Source organism: Tursiops truncatus, chromosome 15 (assembly GCF_011762595.2).
Source record: "Tursiops truncatus isolate mTurTru1 chromosome 15, mTurTru1.mat.Y, whole genome shotgun sequence".
Taxonomy (NCBI): Eukaryota; Metazoa; Chordata; class Mammalia; order Artiodactyla; family Delphinidae; genus Tursiops; species Tursiops truncatus.
In genome coordinates this window covers 21,710,313-21,729,918 of record NC_047048.1, presented here as the reverse complement: position 1 = coordinate 21,729,918, position 19,606 = coordinate 21,710,313, and the positions used below count along the sequence as shown (strand labels likewise).

General features: G+C 41.8%; 2 protein-coding genes across 19 annotated transcripts in view; one reads left to right on the top strand and one right to left on the bottom strand.

Moving 5' to 3' along the window:
- Positions 1-19,606, top strand: part of ANKS4B (ankyrin repeat and sterile alpha motif domain containing 4B) — a 63,684-nt gene that overhangs the window by 25,957 nt on the left and 18,121 nt on the right. For 7 of the 18 annotated variants that reach the window (XR_012326085.1, XR_012326088.1, XR_004522015.2 and 4 more), the window contains 2 exons: positions 9,954-10,137; positions 11,303-12,228. The exons of 8 other annotated variants lie outside the window; for them this stretch is intronic. The gene's annotated coding sequence lies outside the window, so the exon portion shown is untranslated. Of the gene's footprint in view, positions 1-9,953; positions 10,138-11,302; positions 12,229-12,918; positions 14,780-19,606 lie in introns of those variants that run through there. 3 more of the 18 variants (XR_012326086.1, XM_073792241.1, XM_073792239.1) reach the window with 3 other exon arrangements.
- On the bottom strand, positions 356-11,601 carry ZP2 (zona pellucida glycoprotein 2). Its single transcript, XM_004326587.4, has 18 exons — positions 11,540-11,601; positions 11,366-11,454; positions 10,438-10,521; positions 9,938-10,032; positions 8,259-8,411; positions 7,458-7,499; positions 7,141-7,305; positions 6,277-6,373; positions 6,003-6,184; positions 5,158-5,284; positions 4,131-4,318; positions 3,959-4,050; positions 3,735-3,859; positions 3,387-3,576; positions 2,099-2,234; positions 1,926-2,022; positions 1,415-1,498; positions 356-554 (listed from the first exon to the last, which is right to left on the bottom strand). Exons 1-18 carry the CDS (start codon positions 11,599-11,601, stop codon positions 409-411), a joined length of 2,154 nt encoding a protein of 717 aa, XP_004326635.1. The 3' UTR covers positions 356-408.

Genomic DNA, 19,606 nt, shown 5'->3' with positions numbered 1-19,606 from the left:
GGGAATACCTGGCTTCCCTTCCTCTGTAGAGAAGGGAAGTTATGCCAAGGATTAGGGGTGACTTCTTGCCCTCCTCATCTTGTATATAGGAATGGAGGGGGTAAAAGGCATTAAAGTCACCTAAATGCACCCCTAGAGGTGGGCTGTCACCAAGCCCCATTAGTGATTGAATTCTCTGGCACTGCCAGTTTTGGGGATGGAGTTCAGAAAAAGCTGAGTGACAGGAAGCACTTAAGTCAGAAATATCCGTATTCATGTCCACACAGAACAAGGCCTGCCCAGAGGATTGTGGAAAGGTACTATATTCTCTAAAGAAGAATGATTGCAAGAAACAGTCCTTGAATTCCATCAAAATTTAATAAGAAAGAAGCAAGAGGCTTCTGTTGACCACTTTGTTGGAATATCCAGTTAGTGACTTAGCATTATGGTTCTTTTCTTGTGCAGGTAGCTGATAAGGCTTAGAATTGCCACAATGCCTGCTAAGGCAACCACAGCAACCATAGTTTGAAAAGCAACATATCCAGCAGTCTCATGCCCTTTAGAGTCCACAGCGTCTGGAAAGGAAGCAGACATTCAAGTCTTAAGATCATTGAAACGAAGTGTAAGTTGAAGCTGAAGTTTTACACATTAAAGCTCCCCAGAGAAGGAAGTGAAATGAAGCTTCAAAGAGCTCATTTGGGAAGCTTGCAACAGGGTATAGTCTTATCTCTCAAGCCAACCTCCTCCTCTCCCTTCTCCACTCCCACAGCTGTTCCCACTTCCTACTTGCATTCACTCAGATCAGATAGGCTGACACCTGGAAAGGACCTTACAGTCCCAGCTCATTGTTTAACTTTCTGGCACTAACAGATACGATTAGTTGTCCCAAGTGCATGATTTCTTGCAGCTTATTAGCTAGGGATTTGAGAGCTTAATTTCAAGTTCTAGGCCTAAAATGAAGACTATCTGGGCTGAAGATATAAAATATTAACAGTAACATAATCCAGTAAAGACTTAAGTTTAATAGTAGCAAGCACATGTCTTCTGACCTATTAGTCCTTTTTTTTTTTTTTAGAAACATAGTCTGAAGTTCTTGTTTAGTAGGCCAAGATTTGAGGACCAAGATTTGAGGATCCTAATGTGGCATTAGTGACAAAACTGGAATCCTTTAGTTACAGTGAGAGGTCTCTGTACAGATATAAGATGGCTTAAACAAGTGAAAAACGTTACAGAACAGTAGGTAGAGTATATGATTCCACTTGTGTTCAATGGGGATTTTTGGAAGGGCACACAAGAGACTTAACAGAACCTATTGCTGGGAAGAGACTCCTCCTCTTCTTGTCTAATCCGGAGCATCTGTTATCTATGCACAGTTAAATCTGACATAAAACCAAGAACTTGAGTCCAAGAAGTACCCAAGGCTTTAAATCCATACCTCTGAGTGAAGAGCTGTCTGACAACAGGAGGATGGGACCCGGGAGACTCACTATCATTTTCTCTTCCTCAGTGGCTCCTGTGGCTGGAAACAGATAGTTTGACCTCTGGGATAATGAGTAGTGGTAAGAAGTGTGCTGAGGGATTACCTAGAGCAGCTCCGCATGGAGCCCCTACTCTAGGTGGTTTTGCCTGCCTTCACAGGAGAGGGCACTCACCTTACTGTAAAAGCAGGATGAACTATCAAAGAACATCGGAAGACAAAGTTCAGAGTCTACCTAGACTCAGGAAGAGTGACTCAGGGAGAGTAACTTTAAAGTCTACAGAGGATCAGGCTACAGCTCATGTGCAAAAAAAAAACGTGTCCCTAGGACTGATGGAGAACCTGTCTATCTCAGACTCAGGTTTCTTGTGCTCTTGGGACTAGGTGAAGGACAAGGGCACTCGTTCTTAAATTCTGAAAGGTTGAGGCTTGCTGTAAACTCACATTAATGAGGACTTGAAATTTTTACCTCGCCTGCTTCTGGATGACACAAGGCAGGTCACAGAACACAGAGGGAAGTCAGGAGAGAGTTGATTGCAGATTGAGGCACTGCAGTGGAAGTAGACCTGGAGATGGAACAAGAGTTGAGTAAAACTGATGTCTCACATTCGACCTGTCCCAGGTGACTTGTTAATCACTTACCAAGTGAGAGAACGCTTGGGCCTCTGACACGAAGGCAAAGGTCTTCACGTCAAACCTCTGATAGTGATTAGGATAGGTCACAGAGGAGCCAACCGGATGGAAGGTGGTTCTGTGGTTGTCCAGGTTGTATTCACAGCTGGAAGGTACATTTCAGGGAGGGACATCAGCTGAATTCACCCCAGAGTCTAACTCAGCATTTGCTCAAATTCAGTCACACGTAACACCTTCTACCTGTACCTTTTTTTTTTTTAATATACCTCTGATTTGGCCTATCCAACAATATTCATGGAGTTATAAGTTGTTCATGCTAGTTTTTCTTCTACTATGTGTTAATACAATTTCAGTACCAATTTGTTTGCCAGATAAATTCATCAAGAATTATGTAACTCTTCAGATGACACTGGCTTAATTCTTATTAGTCTGGGTATCTTTTTTGTCCCAGGCAGTTAGTATATGTTGCTGAAAAAACAAGGTGGAGAACTCCTGCCATTTTATATCTTAGATGCTAGCAGAGTATAGAAGCTATAAATTAGTATGTTAGGTAGCATGTAAGTACTAACAAAAGAAGAGTTAGACCAGGGTAAGGGTGCAGGAGGGTCAGGGTAGGCTTCAAGGAGAAGTGGGTACTCGAGCAAGCCTTGAATGGGGTGAAGGAATGAGCTGCATGAATGTGCTGGCTACCATGATCGTGGAGCAGGAGTGCACCTGGAGGATACAAGCTTAACAGATTACAACAGATTCAGAGAAAGATAAGGTGCAGTTCTACCTAGGTGCCAGCAGAGCCAAGAGGATAAACACCAACATACAAGTGGGTAGCCACAACTTCAGAGCACTGTGATATTCAGATCTAGAGTCAGATGGGCATTCATGTTCTACCATTTACTAAGTATTACTTTGGGCTAGTTATTTAAGTAGCAAGTTTGGGTTTCTTTATGAAGTGAGGTGGCTAGTGTCTCTCATAGAGTGATGAGGTTCAGGTAATGCATCTGGAGCACATAGCACCATGTTTCACCTATGGTAGGTATTCAATAAATGGATAGGAACTAGAAATCTCTTCTCTCCAGATATTGGCATATTAAAGCCAGATTCCCTTGGGAAGGATCTCATACTTTTAGATTCAAGGGTAATAGGAAAGCATGAGTCACCTTATTTGACCAAGGACTGGTTGCTAAGAAACAAGAACAAAAATCAGGGCCTTTGACACAGTGCTCCTCTCAAGCCCAAGATCATTTTATTCTTTTTACTGGCAGTTTGATTAGCTGGGATACCTTATATGGAGAATACATACCCATCCACGACAATATTCCACTGAGGGAGAGAGGCTGGGTCCATGGTGGATGTTGCCCAGCAGTCGTCTAAGACCAGCTTGATGTTGGGGTCAGTCCTGTTTATGACTCTCACTTCTAGGTAAATTGGTTGGCGGAGGTATCTCACCACAGGGTACTCCTTCTCCCCATATGGTTGCAGGTAGGAGTTATCTGAAATGGAGGAGAAGCCCCTCTGGTACTCAAGCAGTTGATGGTCACAACAGAAGCTTAAGCATCACTACTACTCTAGTCTGGTGGCATCAAAGTTCATTTTAGGGAAGAGTTCCCTGAAAGTATTTAAGCAGATTTTTTAGGTTATAATGTCTCACCTGGGTAGGTTTGCAGGGTCAAAGCAAGTGGACCCGGCTTCACTGAGGCCATTGGAGGAGGAAGGCTTTCAACACTGGTATTTATTAGCATGTTACTGCTGCTGTAATAGCACCTCACCGTCATTCTGTAAGAGTGGGTGGGTGGAGTTGTTAGAATTTTAGATTAAAAAACTGCTTGAGTTTAAGCTGGGGCTTAAAAAGTCAAGTAGCAATTGCGTTCACACCTGAACTCACTATCTCTGGAAACTGTGCGTGGAGGAAGATCTGCCCAGAAAGCATGGATTTCATTTTCATAGATGACTTTGTCATTCTTGAACTTAGAGTAAGGTTAGAGAAAGTGGTTAATTAGTTATCTCAAAAGTAAGTCTTAACCTCTTGCTATGGGCCAGTACTAACCTTGTGTCTTGTTCCACATCCATTCAGGGGTATGTGAAACTGCACCAGCCCCCGAGATGGAGCTTTAAAGATTGGCTGGCAGGATGAGTCTCCCACCCTGAGGGTATCCAAGTCGAGAGCCGGTTTTGTTTGATGGCTGTAGACCTCAATGTCCATAAACCCATCCTGAGTACATAGCTCCCCTGAAACTAGATAGTGGTGAGAGTTAAAAAAAAAAAAAAAAATCTGTCTGCCATGTGACTATTGTCATCTACCAATTTGAAGTGTGATGGAAGTTTGAATTTTTATCAGGAGGCAACAGAATTTGTCTTAAGTCTTTGTTTGGGAAAATACCTTGATAAGCAGCTTGAGTTACGAGGGGAGACCCTTAAGGTGCCAAGACGAGTGAGGCTGCTCTGTATGAGCAGAAGGATTTTTCATCCAAAGGAAGAGGCAACAGGAGACGTGGGGAGAAGCACCAGGTGAGGTAAGAGACCCATGAGAAAAACCTGATGAGGCTTAAAGTGCCGTCCCTTGTGTCATAATGTCCCTTCTTTCAAGGCTCACAAATCTTGGTGGTTTAAGGGGAAGTTGAAGAAGCAACTGATTTGTCCCATTTGGCTTTGACCTGATACAGGTCAGCGAATAAAAGGAGCAAAGGGGCAGAAGCAATACTACACAAGAGGAAAGACCTACTTCCATATTCTTTGAGGGATTTTTCAGGAGTTTGGGGAAATACTTGTAGTCCCTGTAGTTTCAGGTTTGAAGCAATCTTATTTAGATGGTAGGCCTAGGCTCCTAACATGAAGTATATCCAGGTTACTTAAAAACATGTAACAGTTGTGAAACCTACCTGTATGTGTATCTTAGAAGTGTTATCTTTCTTAGATCCCTATCACAGCAGCTTAGACTGACATTTCTGGTCTGACCAGCCTTTCGTTTCCTCAAAGTATAAGCAGTGCAGAGTCTGAACTTCTATACACTTTCCCACATGCAAGAGCTAAGAGAGAAAGAATGTAGGAAACCGTTTAAGAAAAATGGTCTTTACCGATGGAAACTGCTGACTCACAGAGACACTCCGGATAAATCACCATGGATACCATCTCCAGCTGGATGTAAAAGGTCAGCTTGAGTGACGACAAGTAGAACTGATAGGGTAGGCATTTTTCAGAGAACTGAAATGAAAGAATGTCATTTAGCAACCACAGCCTGTTGGGACCCAGAGCAGTCAAAGGAGGGAGGAAGGAAGTACACTGAAACCTTCAAGGCACACTCCAGACTTATTATGGTTTCCCTTTAAGCCAGAGCAAGAGACCCTATCACTTCTCCAGATCAGGATCCTTCCCTAGGAAGGAAATTTCTTTCTTTAAGCTCATGCCCTCCAGTACCCAGTACTGTATGCTCTTTGTACTAGACACTGGAATTTGATCTGTTAATTCAACCTCTAAAGGGCTGCCAATCCAGGAGTTATAAAATGTTATTGCAAAGTACACACCAACATAAAATTATTCTTTGTTGTCCCTGGCAATTGCCTCAGTCAAGACTGGCCCCAGTGAGGACAGCTGGGGACACTTGTTTGGCTCAAGCTGTCCTGTTTCAATAGGGCATGAGAGGCTCATCATTAGAAGCTTGATAGCAGTTTGTTCTATTCAGTGAACTAAGAAACTTAGGAAAACTTCCATTGCAGTTAAAGAGGCTTGGTGTTTGAGAGTAAATTTCAGTTACTTGAGAATTCACTTATGCAAGGTGTTCAAATGAGGCCTTCCAAATTTTGAATTTTTTACACCGGCAATTAGAATTTATGGACAAGTCAGCAGCTGTAGCAGGGTAGCCTAAAACGCTATGCTTCAAGTCAGGCTTCCATAAAGCTCAGTGACTGACAATGGAACGTACTTTTGTTTTGAGGAGGGTTTTGCTGAAATGCAGCCTCAAGCCATTTGTTGTTTCCGCATCAACCCCACTGTTGTTCAGCTGGCTCACAGCAATGTTCCTATTTTCAAAGCTCATGGATTTTAACGTCCCAGGAAACTCTGGTATGGTGAGAGTCATGTGTGTGGCATTACAAGTCACAGGATCTAGAAGGAATGACAGAACGATCAGTTTTCATTAAGCCCCTAGAACAACGTCTTCCACAACTGGAGTTGTCCCTTCCTAGGCACTTACTTACCTGACACACAAATGAGTCGTGATGATAAGACGATCGTCTGCCCAGGAGATACATGCGTAAGCTTCAGAGGCACCATGTAGAGGTGGCTGTTACCTTGCTGAGGAGAGGCATTTTCAAAGACATTGGTTTACCTGAATTACTTGAATTTCTAACCCATGCTGGAATAGTCAGGGCAAACATACTCAACTATTGGGCACTGTCTTGGCCCAAGCAGAGTTCAGGCATTTTGTCCCAATTGTTCTGCAGGTGCTCTAGTTTTAAAATCTTGTACTTCGTAACATCTGGCAAAGTAGTGTCTACTGATATGACCTGTAGCTGATCATTTCTAAGCAGATATGAGCTCTTGTTTTATGACTGTCTTACGGTATCAGCATTCAGAGAGAATGTTTAAGATTCAGCATATGCTCAGTGTATAACAGGACTGTTAACGTGGCTGACATTTGAGCACGTAGGTGCCAAGCCCTGTTCTGAGTATTTTGGCACATTAACTGATTTAATGTAGTGTCTTGATTGTTGGTCCCCAAAGTGCCGGTACCTACTGTAAACACAGTACAGGGCAATGATAAAACAGAACACCTTAATTCGTAAAAGGATTTAGTAGTACCCTAGCTCCGTATTATGTAGTTAATTTAGATCTATGGAGGAAGAGGGAGAACAGATTGAAGTCAGGACCATATCTCTCTTGTTCACCATTGTATCTCACCATTTTATCTTTAGTACTTAGTACAGTGCTTGGCACATGGTAAGCATTAAGATACCTGTTGAATGAGTTGTATTCTCCATTGAGGACATGGTTGAGATCATGCTTGGATTTGGAAATACTGGTTTGTGCCTGGATGGCGGTACAAAAAGATTCACACCTACCGAGTAGCGAGTCACTCCAGTGGCGTGGAATGACACTTGGACGCTTATCTTCTGGTTGTCAATCAGGAGATTATACCCTTGGGTCATAGCCTCCTGAAGGGTCAGAGTTTGGGCTCTTTCGCCGTCACCAACTGCAAAGGTCCATCCCATCTGAGGTTTGGGATCCTAAAGTCAGAAGTTTCATTTAGAGGGCTGGTGCTCACCTTCACCCCAAGACTATTGTCTATTTCATATTTTAACCAGGATGGAAGTTATGTCACCTTTAATATAGAACTAAAGGTTACTTAGGCTTGTAATTTAAAAAATAACTTTCATACCCCACTTTCATCAGCCATGCCAGGAAAAAAGTGAAAGGTAAACTGGAAGAAAAAAAAAAAGATGATGTGAGGCTTTGATTTGGAGATTTCTGAAAGCATGTTACCTGAGAGGATGTGGAAAACACCCAGAGCAACTGCTGTGCGATTCTGACACCACAACGCCTAGTTGTGGGATGAAGTAGAAGCACAGGCAGTCATGAATCCTAGCAGTGCCCTTAGATACCATTTCCTCTTTGAGCTTTTGATACCAAAAGGCAATTGGAAGGTCTAAGCTCCCTTTCAGTTGTAAGCTGAGATACTAAGTCCTTAAATGTACAGCTTCTTACTATGTGCATAGAAATCAAATACTCTGTCAGGCTGCAGTTCCATCACTGTTAATGAAGTGTGATTATTTTTGTCCACTGTTGATGTTTGCTGTTAGACTATAAAGTCCACGAGTATGTGATTGGTCTCTTTTGCTCATTTGCTATATCCTAGTATCTAGCGTAGGGCCTGGCCCATGATAAGTATCCAGTTTGTCAGACTACCAACTGAATCCTTTTTATGGCTAGATGTGTTGTGCTGAGTGCTGTATCTGCCTTCTCAGTCAATTCTTAAAGCCATCCTATGAGGTATTGCTGTCCCCCACTTCAGACTTAGAAACAAAGTCTCAGTGTGGTTAAGAAATCAATCCAAAGCTACACAGCAAGTCAGTAGTAAAATACAGATTGCAGTCCTGCTCTTGTTCTGCAGCCCAGCTCTGTCTAGACCACATCTCCCCCGCAGTAGCTGGGTGAGAAGCAGTCAGCCTGCTTCACTCACAGACATGAAATCCTTCAAGCAGACTGTGGATCCCAAATGCTGCTCGGGGCTTTCTGCTTGCATAACTGGACAGCTGATGTCATACATGAGAGCCTCTTGTCTTAAGGCAGCGTTGTCGTCCATGAGTTTGATGGTCATCTGATGCTGGCCAAGCTGTATGAAAACGGCATAGTAAGGACAGAGTGCTAGTACCTCGGTGGGAAAGGGGATTCCAGAGTACCATCTGACCCAGCTGATTGGTAAAACCCCTAACGTTGGCAAAACCCTTAAATTATCAGTACCACGGGTTCTAGAAGGTCCCTCATTCCTGTACCAGGAGATGCTATAGCCTCTTTAGATATCCCAGGAAAGACTCATACATCGGCAGAGAATAATAGTTCCTTGAGTTTCAGGGCTCAGAGTCCAGTTTTTATTTTCTTTTTACATTCACCCTATATCTGAATATCAAGGTCCTGTTTGGTTTGGGGCCTGTACCAAGATATTCAAATACACTTATTGAGCACCTATGTAGCAGCCATTGTGCTGGGTGCTGGACGGAGCCATCTTTGCCATTTCCCCTGGCCCAAGGAACTCACAGTCTAAAGCAGGAGTCAGCCAACAATTTTCTGTTAAGTGTTAGTAAATATATAGACTTTGTAGGCCACGTACGAGTGCTAACATGTTTTAAAAACTCTTGATAAAACAGAAAACATTCTTAGCTTGAGGACCATCACACAGATCATGGGCTGGATGTGGCCACCCACAGGTGATACTCTGTAGGCCTCTGGTCTAAAGGAATGCAACCCTAAGCTCCCTAAAGTTGGGAAAGGCCATTTCAGAAGGGAAAGTGTTAATTACTGGAGATCTTCACTATAGAATCAGATGAAGTAGACGGTTAAACTCGCAGACTTCTAGGATGCACCCCAGACCTATTAAGTCATCAACTAAATGAACTAATTCTGTACTTTCCAAGTTCCCTAAGTGATTGTTTGCACACTCAAACTTGGAAACGACTTAGGTCGCTTTTACTGCTCCTAATAACCCTGATTGGGCAGTACTATTGCTTAACAGTAGAAAAGCCTATTGTTCAGCTTCTGCTGGCCTTCCAACACATGTTTTTACAGCCTAGAGGTACCAGCACTCTATTTGCCAGCCCCCAAATAGCCTCCCCTTTTCCATGGGGGTTAGAGATCAAAATAGCTCATGTTTGATCATTTGTTGTGTCTAGATGCTATGCCAAGTCCTTCATCTGCATTATGTCGTTAATCTTTAGACACCTTATGGAGAGATATCATAATCCATTTCCCAGTGGGCAAGTGGAGGCTTAGAAAGAGTAGCTAACTTACCCCAAATCACATCTAGATAGTGGCAGAGCCAGAAATCAAGCCCAAATCCTCAACTCCAGGGTCTCTTAACCTCAGCGTTGGCATTTGGGTTCTAACATGTCTGTTACCGAGGGCTCCTCTGGGCAGTGGAGGCTATTGAGCAGTATCCTTGGCTTGTACCCACTAGACGGCCAGTAGCTGCCCTTTCCCACCCCACCCCTCAACCACCTGTGATAACCAGAACTGTCTCCAAACACTGCAGGATGTTCTCCGGGATGACAAAAGAAATCACCCTGATTGAGAACTACTGCTCTACTCCAAAGCCTTAACTCCTGGGTTACTACTTCCCAAATCACTCCTCAAACAATTACTTACTACTCTTTTGGTACAGGTTTCATATGGGGCCTTCAGGGTGAGCTTTTCTGGGTCCAGAACATAAGTGCAGTTCAGCATTTCAAGACCAAGGGGATCTACAGAAGCAAGAGCAATTTAGACAGGAGATGGCCAAGAAGTACATTTCAGTGACGTTGAGTCAACCAGAGGTACATAGCCAAGACTGCCAATCCATTTCTAAGGTACTTCAATCACTTCACCTTTTATTTTCCCACCTGAGTGATATAACCCAAGCTCTGGGAAATGCTGTGATTTGAAGATAGATGTTTCCTAGGGGATTCTGAGATAAGACAGATTTCCAAAGAAAGACAGGGTCTTCCACTCTCGGAGGCATCATGCAATTCAGGGCCCCTGTGTCATCATGGGTTTTGGGTGCCAGTTGCTCCAGGGTTTGTGTGCTCTGCTCACCAGGAAATGGAGATGGCCTTGAGCCAAGGGCTTCTATTAAGTAAGACTAAGATGAGATAATACACATTACTTACCCACCACAGATGCGTGCTGTATCTTGTTGGCAAGAATGCTTGGAAACGCCACTATCATTCTATTTTCATAGCAAGTGACAGTACCTGAAGAGCAAAGGAAACACATGGGGCATCTTTGAACACAAGAGGCATGATTCCTACAGAAGTGTATTGAGGGAACTCTCCTCTCCAACAGACAACAGGGAAGATGCCAGTTGGGAGAGGCAAAGCTTGCCTACCACCCTTGAGGAAATTACAGATTGGTGGGAAAGATATAACTACAATGCAAGATACCAAGAACTGTAGGGAAGGTATCAATTTGGTGCCTAGGGCTTTCTGAAGTACTCCAGGATAAGCCTGGATTTGGGTTAACACGCATGCATGCAGGAACCAGGCTGGAACCCTGATGGAGATGGGGATGGTAGGTCTGTGAAGAACTGGAGAAAAGTTTTGTCTAAGATTTTTCAATCTGAAGTTTAAAAAATGCCCTAAGTAAGCCCAAGGACACACTTTTTAAAGACAAACCAATCTGCCTATAACCTGACACTGTGCACCCTCTGGCTCAGATGAAAATTTTGAAAAACTCATTACAAGTGGAACGGCTCTGATTTTGTCTGTTATGTTGACGCTTTCCTTAAGCGTGAGCATGTGTTTGAAGACGACTGCTCCCAAAGATGGGGGCTTAGTGTGTGCTACTCTTTGGATGCCGTAAAGCTTGAGGCGGTGAGGGAATAGAAGGTAGTACAGGTGTTTTTGCACACTCCTCCATTTAGCTGGTAGAGCAAGCTCTAGGTAAGCAAGGGAAAAACTGTAGTGACTTGATCAAGCTTATAAAGGGAAGGAGTGGAGATTGTCTAACCTATGTTTGTGTTTCCTCGCCATCTAGGCACCCTAGGTGCAATCTGTTCAAAAGATGCTTAAGAGCACTTCCCTCACCCAAGAGGCCTACCTGGGAAGGCAGGATCCACCAACTGATGAACACGTATTGAGTTCACCGAAGTCAAAAGGGCGAAGAATAGAGGAAATGACCTGTAGGTGCTGGAGGGCATGGGGGAGAGAGTTAAAGAGGGACGAACTTCAGCAGACACGGACATTATGTCTTCTCCCTTCTGCCCCCAGTTACCTCCAGTCTGCACTGAACCAGCTTGAGGGTCTCCCACTGTCTCCTCTCTGCCTGTATGCCATGACCGAAGACACCAGCAAATCAGCCAGGCAGAGGGGTGTGCTGCTCTGTGCTTTTATAGCAGGAAGCAGGCCATGATCCCGCCCTCTCCCCACTGGAGACACCTGAATCTTCTCCAGCCCTCCCAGCTGAGAGGAGGGGACTTGGGAAGGGAGAGCCTTTCTGGAAGGCCTGAAATAAGTGGAGTTCTGCGCTTTCTGACACTTGCCTTGCTGTTCCACCAGCTGCTCTGCGGGCCAGCCATGAAACCAGAGTTCCCTGAAACTGGCTCCAGGTGAATGAATTGGTGCTTTTTTTCTGTAACACTGGGAAAAATTAGGATCTTTTGGACAAAATCTTTACAGCTCAAATGCACAGTGAAAGAATGTGGTGGGATTTTTTTGAGGAAAGAACGTCTCTTATTCACGCTATCTTTAAGTAAACCTTTCCTTTAAGTTACTCCTGGTCTCCTGGCTATTGTGGACACCATCCTGGCAATGTGCATGAAGAAGTACCTTTGAAAAAAATGGATGAAGCATTATTTTCCCCCAAGAATAGATTTTAAGCTTACTTCAAAAAATGTCGACAATTACAGAAGGATATGGAGAAAAGGAAAAAGTCATCCACATTTTACCACTGCTAATACTTAGGTATGTAACTCTATGGTCTTTTTCTACGAACACCACACACACTTAAAAACAACCTGAGATTGAAGTATAAATTATGTTTGTAACCTGCTTTTACTACTTTATATGTCATGTACATTTTCCATATCAAACATAAAGATCTCCATTACCATTTTTAGGGTTGCATAGTATTCAATGTCTAGATAAATCAGTGTTTAACTGTTCCCTAATGATGGACATTAATATAGCTTCCTATTTATCATCATTATAAACAATAATCTGATGGACATTCTTGTACATTTCCCTGGTTAACTCTCAGGATAAATTTCTGGAGGTAGAAATTCTGAGTCAAAGGGAATAGTGATCTAAATAAGAATGTCACTGTGTAGCAATTGGGAGTTTACAGGTGGAGAAACTGAGGAAAAGCAATTTGCCCAAGCTGGGTGTCAGGGCCAGGGCCAGACTGAGATACCTAGATGTCTGCAGTCCATGTTCCATAACAGGTGATAATGCTTAAATTCTGTGCAAGTAGTGGGGTGGCACTTGAAATATTTATTTATGTGTTGTTTTTTATGTCTTTATGTCTTTATGATATAACTTGAGGAGTAATCTTCATTCCCTGTCATAGGTGTCTGAAATATGGTTGGTTAGAGTAGTGGTTTCCCCAACTTCCTTGATCAAAACGATAACATGGGGCTCTTGTTAACATCACAGATTCCTGGGGCCCACCCAAAAGCTGCTGAATCAGGCTCTCTAGGGGAGAGGCCTGGGGTACTGTATGTTTAACAAGCCAGGTGAGTCTTATGATCAGGAAAACTTGGGAAATATCTGGAGGGAGGCAGGCAAGAAACTGAATGATTGCCAGTGATTAACTAACTTCTTTATGGGAATCAGTTGATTATATACTAGTGGAATGGGGGAGAGGGAGCAAAATCCAGGATAAGCAGGATTTTGTGGATAGAGATGGTGAAAGGATTTAGATTCTGAGCAGAAGCATGATAGCAATAGTTACTCCTAAGCATATTTTCCGAAAAGTGGGACCTTTTCTACAACTGTGAAGGTAATTTGCTACCACGATGGTTAAGGCTATGATAAGAAGACCATTGGAGAGATTAGAAGACCATTCCAGCCATTAGAGGATGGAATGCAGGAGCAAGATTCAGAGAGACCTGTTAAGAAGGTGGTCAGAGAGGTAATAGATTAATGTGTTGCTCCTGCTTCCCAGGCCCCACCCACAGGCTTGCTTCCCCCAATACTGTACCTTTTTTCCAGAGTGTGGGGTCTTGCCTTGGAAAAGGCAGCTCTGGTCAGAGCCCTAAACTGGGGGCTCTGGGAGACTAAGGGGCAGCACAAAGGCCCTGAGCAGGAGGCATGGAGAGAAGGAGGACCACTGTGAGAGCCGGTGAGGGTGGTGAGTGCACCAGAGATTAATTTCACTTGCCTTGCCTGACCCAACCAATGCTGTGCTTGGGACAGTCACTGAACAACTAGCTCCAGGCCCCTAAGAATCAATTCTGCATAAGGGCACAAGGATACAAATGTGTTCAGTGTAGCCAACTTTGAGAATGAGGAAGACATGGCTCTCTACAATAAGAAGGTGTCTCATATCACTAGTTAGGAAAACTAAAACCTTTACAAAAATAATAGATCCTTAATATTTTACTAAATAAACCGTAGGATCTCTTTCAGATGTATTTCTGTTTTCCACATTCTTTTCAATGAGACTTTTTAACTGTGTTTATAACTACAACATGTTCCCTCTCCTCTTCTGTGAATGCCCTGGTCTCTGCTTGACGTATGAGGCCTCTTCTCACCTGTTGCTAATCACCAGGCATTTCTTGAAGAGAGTTTTAGGTTTTAATGCATAACAACAATGCATATTTTTGCCTCCTTTGGGCAGGTGCCCTCCTCACTTTCTGAAATGCAGTTCTTTCAAACAATAGTTCATAATTCTTAATTTCCAATCCCGTTGCCTTACTTTCCACAACAACTGTAAAAGTATTAATTGAAGATGACCTAACTGTTACCAGCAGGAGATGGTTAGATAAACTCTGGAATACTGTTCAGATACTAAAATAAATCTGTGGATTCAACTGGATCTATAAATGCTGATATTAAAGACATCCACAATGAATTGGAGTATTCGAGCTGTATGATTAGTATGTTGTCATATTTTACTTAGAAAAAGAAAAATGAGAAACGTGTGTATTTTCTATCCATTTATGTGTCTATGTGTGGGTAAAGAAATGTGTGTTTGCATTTATATGCCGGGGAGCCAACACGTTACCTGAGGGAGGAGACAGTGAAGGCATCCAGGCAGTCCACACCCATCCATCTGTGCTGGACATTCACAACTGTCGTCTGTTCTGATTTGTTTGTGCTCTTGCTGTACTGGTTATAAATATATGTGATGCATCATTCCCAGAATAGGAATAGGGAGATGAGAGACTCATACTTTTTTTTTTTTTTGGCATCTTTATTGGAGTATAATTGCTTTACAATGGTGTGTTAGTTTCTGCTGTATAACAGAATGAATCAGCTATACATTTACATATATCCCCATATCCTCTCCCTCTTGCGTCTCCCTCCCACCCTCCCTATCCCACCCCTCTAGTTGGTCACAAAGCACTGAGCTGATCTCCCTGTGCTATGTGGCTGCTTCCCACTAGCTACTTTACATTTGGCATCATACTTTTTTTTTAAACTTCATTCACTTCTGTATTGATTGAGTTATCCTGGTGATAAATAACCAATTGAAGTAATTTAAAAGTGATAACAGTAAACCTGATTTGTATATAAGTGATCTATAGAAGCTATAGAATGAAAGGCCGATGAAGTCAAGCTTCATGGTATAAAGGTATATTGCCCGAGTGAGTAGATTTGGTTCATGAGGTTTTCAAAGTCCAACTCCCGAATATAAAATAAGGAAATTAAGCCTAAGAGGTTCTGTGACCTGCCCAAGGTCATTACAGAAAGTTAGTAGCAGAGCTCCAGGGAGAAACCAGATCTTCTGATATCTACTCCCAGGCTCATTCTAATTCATTATGATTTTCTGTGTGTGTGTGCTTGTGTGTGTATGAGTGGGTGTTTTAAAACTCAGTGCTTCTCTTGCAGTTCGCTTAGCTTTAAAAGTACAAGATGGCATTAATTAGAATTTAGCAGTATTAGATAAATAAGAAATACAGAATTTTCTATCAGGCTAACATAGCTTAAAATAGCTTTCAAATATGAAATATGAATGTAACTTGGAAAAATAAGATAGACTGTGTTAATAAGAATGTTCTTGAGCATCATATAGTAGTTCCTCTAACTATACAATGTAACTATACAAAGTTAATGTCATTTTCCGCCTTTGGATCTTTAGACAGATCAAAGTTGAATGAGCCTTGTAACGGTGATGGATTCAGAAAGAAATAGGACAAGGGCATAAAAAGGGTTCATTGATGTGTTAATGTAAAAATAGGGCAGCTTAGATAAATGAATGACAGAGAAGGCTCAGAAGTTCTAAATAAAAGCTCATTTACATACAAATATTAACACAGATTATAGGTAGTAGCTAGGGTAATGATTACCATAGAAATAAAGAAAATGCAATACAGCGTAGTCCTTTTAGTTGATAGAATATGAAATGTTAAAGTTCTTAAGGTGATATGGTAGGTTAATTGTAAAGGTGCCAATCTTCCACCCCTCCCTGGACTCCCATCCTTGGCAGCATGGTTTGCAGTTAGCCTGGTCCTCCTACCCACTGAATCTGACTGGCTTTGTAGCTTGCTTTGGCCAACAAATGTGGTGGAAGTGATGGTATGCCAGTTCTGAGACTAGGTCTCTTGAGGCCTGTACACATATGCACTGTCTCTTAGCATTCTGCATTCACTGTGACAACAAACCCAGGGTATCCTGCGGGATGATAAACAATCACAAGGAGCAGAGACAGGTCATCTAGGCTGAGGCCATCCTAGAGCAACTAGTTCCCAGCTGACCTGCCAGTTGACTGCTGATGAATGAGTGAGCCAAGCCGAGGTCAGCTGAGCACAGAGGAGTTGACTGTAGACTTGTGAGCTAAATCAATGCTTATTCTTTTAAGCCATTTAATTTTGGGTGTTTGTTAAGCAGCATGACTGTGGCAGTACTTGTCTGTGACTATTATTTAGAATTCCTGTTTCAAAATGAGCCCAATTTTACATTATGAAACTGTGGGTATTCTCCGAGGGAGCATTTACCGACCAGCTATAAAACTGTGAAGTCTCAAAAGAAGCAACACACACATTTGTCCAAGTGCAGACAAAGACTGTCTTTAAGGGGTTTGCTTTCTGATGGGAGAGACCAAATGACTACTTATGTAACAAATAAAACCTAAGCATAAATAAGTAAACTTAAATACACACAGGTATATTCTTTTCTGTCTGGTATCCTTTTCTCTTCTTTTGGTAGGAACTCTCTTTCCCATTAGATATAGTCTTGGTGAGACTTTCAGTCAAGCTGCCTCCATCACCCTTTGGACAAATGGTAGGCACATGACTAAAGCTAATCAAACAAGATCTATGGAATTTCAGTCTTGATCAGGGTAACCCAGGTTGAAACTCAGCCCATTTCCTGAAGGGTTGTCTCTTATTCAAGTAACTCCTAATTCTGTTAAATCTCCCTTCACTAAATCTCTGTAATCCACCCCTTTCCCTTTGGGTTTCCCTGCGGGTTTTATAAATCCATGCCTTTATAATTCACATTTCACACACAGTACTGGGAAAGAGTAGGTGGTCCTCAGAAACGCTGTGATTTGATGAGTCTCTGCAGGAAAGAGGGAAGGGAATTTTTGTTCAGGTCCATTGTGTATAGGTCCTGTGCTGGACACTGATGTATAAACCTTCAAGGTAGGAATAAGGAAAGGAAATTAAGGCCCCTCACGGTGAATTTCCCCCACAGTTGATAGCTACTAAGTAGAAAGCTGTTATGGAATGAATTTGTCCTCCTCAAAATTTTTTTATATTTTATTGAAGTATAGTTGACTTAAATGTTGTGTTAATTTCTGCTGTACATCAAAGTGATTCAGTTATACATAAGTATATATATTCTTTTTCATATTCTTTTCCATTACTGTTTATCACAAGATATTGAATATAGTTCCCTGTGCTATACAGTAGGACCTTGTTGTTTATCCATCCTATAAATACTAGTTTGCATCTGCTAAGTCCGAACTCCCAATCCTTCCCTCCCCAAACCGCCTTCCCCCTTGACAACCACATAGAGAAAGTCTGTTCTCTATGTCTGTGATTCTGCTTCTGTTTCATAGATATGTTTATTTGTGTCATTTTTAGATTCCACATATAGGTGATATCATATGGAATTTGTCTTCCTCTTTTTGACTTACTTTATTTAGTATGATAATCTAATCTAGTCCATCCATGTTGCTGCAAATGGCATTATTTCATTCTTTTTTATGGCTGAGTAATATTCCATTGTATATATGTACCACACCTTTTTTTTTAAGTAAATTTATTTATTTGTTTATTTTTGGCTGCATTTGGTCTTCGTTGCTGCATGAGGGCTTTCTCTAATTGCAGCGAGCAGGGACTACTCTTTGTTGTGGTGCGTGGGCTTCTCGTTGCGGTGGCTTCTCCTGTTGTGGAGCATGGGCTCTAGGTCCGCAGGTGTCAGTAGTTGTGGCTCGCAGGCTCTAGAGCGCAGGCTCAGTAGTTGTGGTGCACAGGCTTAGTTGCTCTGTGGCATGTGGGATCATCCTGGGTCGGCGCTTGAACCCATGTCCCCTACATTGGCAGGCGGATTCTTAACCACTGAGCCACCAGGGAAGTCGCTGTACTACATCTTCTTTATCCATTCCTCCGTTGATAGACATTTAGGTTGCTTCCATGTCTTGGCTATTGTAAATAGTGCTGCAATGAACATTGGGGTGCATGTATCTTTTCGAATTACGGTTTTCTCTGGATGTATGCCCGGGAGTGGGATTTCCGGATCATATGTTCATCAGTGATATTGGCCTATAGTTTTCTTTTTTTTGCAGTATCTTTGTCTGGTTTTGGTTTCAGGATAATTATGGCCACATAGAATGAGTTTGGGAGTGTTCCTTCCGCTGAAATTTTTTTGAAACAGTTTCAAAAGAATAGGTGTTAACTCTTCTCTAAATGTTTGATAGAACTCGCCTGTGAAGCCATCTGGTCCTGGACTTTTGTTTGTTGGAAGTTTTTTAATCACCATTTCAATTTTAGTACTTGTGATTGGTCTGTTTATATTTTCTATTTCTTCCTGGTTCAGTCTTGGAAGATCGTACCTTTCTAAGAATTTGTCCATTTCTTCCAGGTTGTCCATTTTATTGGCATATAGTTGCTTGTAGTAGTCTTTTATGATTCTTTGTATTTCTGTGTCCATTGTAACTTCTCCTTTTTCACTTTTAATTTTATTAATTTGAGCCCTCTCCCTTTTTTTCTTGATGAGTCTGGCTAAAGGTTTATCAATTTTGTTTATCTTCTCAGAGAACCAGCTTTTAGTTTCGTTGATCTTTGCTATTGTTTTCTTTGTTTCTATTTCATTTATTTCTGCTCTGATCTTTATGATTTCTTTCCTTCTACTAACTTTGGGTTTGTTTTGTTTTTTTATAAATTTATAAAAATTTATAAAATTCTACTAACTTTGTTCTTCTTTTTCTAGTTTCTTTAGGTGTAAGGTTAGTTTCTTTAGGTGTAAGGTTAGATTGTTTATTTGAGATTTTTCTTTTTTCTTGAGGTGGGATTGTATTGCTCTATACTTCCTTCTTAGAACTGCTTTTGCTGCATCCCACAGGTTTTGGGTTGTCGTGTTTTCAGTGTCAATTGTTTCTAGGTATTTTTTGATTTCCACTTTGATTTCTTCAGTGGTCCATTGGTTACTTAGTAGCATATTTATTTAGCCTCCATGTGTTTGTGTTTTTTACAGGTGTTTTTTTTTTCTGTAATTGATTTCTAATCTCATAGTGCTGTGGTCAGAAAAGATGCTTGGTACGATTTCAATGTTCTTAAATTTACCAAGGTTTTATTTATAACCCAAGATGTGATCTATCCTGGAGAATGTTCTGTGTGCACTTGAGAAGAAAGTGTATTCTGCTGCTTTTGGATGGAATGTCCTATAAATATCAATTAAGTCTATCTGATGTAAGGTGTCATTTAAGGCTTGTGTTTCCTTATTTATTTTCTGTCTAGATTATCTGTCCATTGGTGTAAGTGGGGTGTTAAAATGCTCCACTATAATTATGTTACTGTCGATTTCCCCTTTTATGGCTGTTAGCATTTGCCTCATGTATTGAGGTGCTCCTATGTTGGGTGCATATATATTTACAATTGTTGTATCTTCTTCCTGCGTTTATCCCCTGATCATTATGTAGTGTCCTTCCTTGTCTCTTGTAAGACTCTTTATT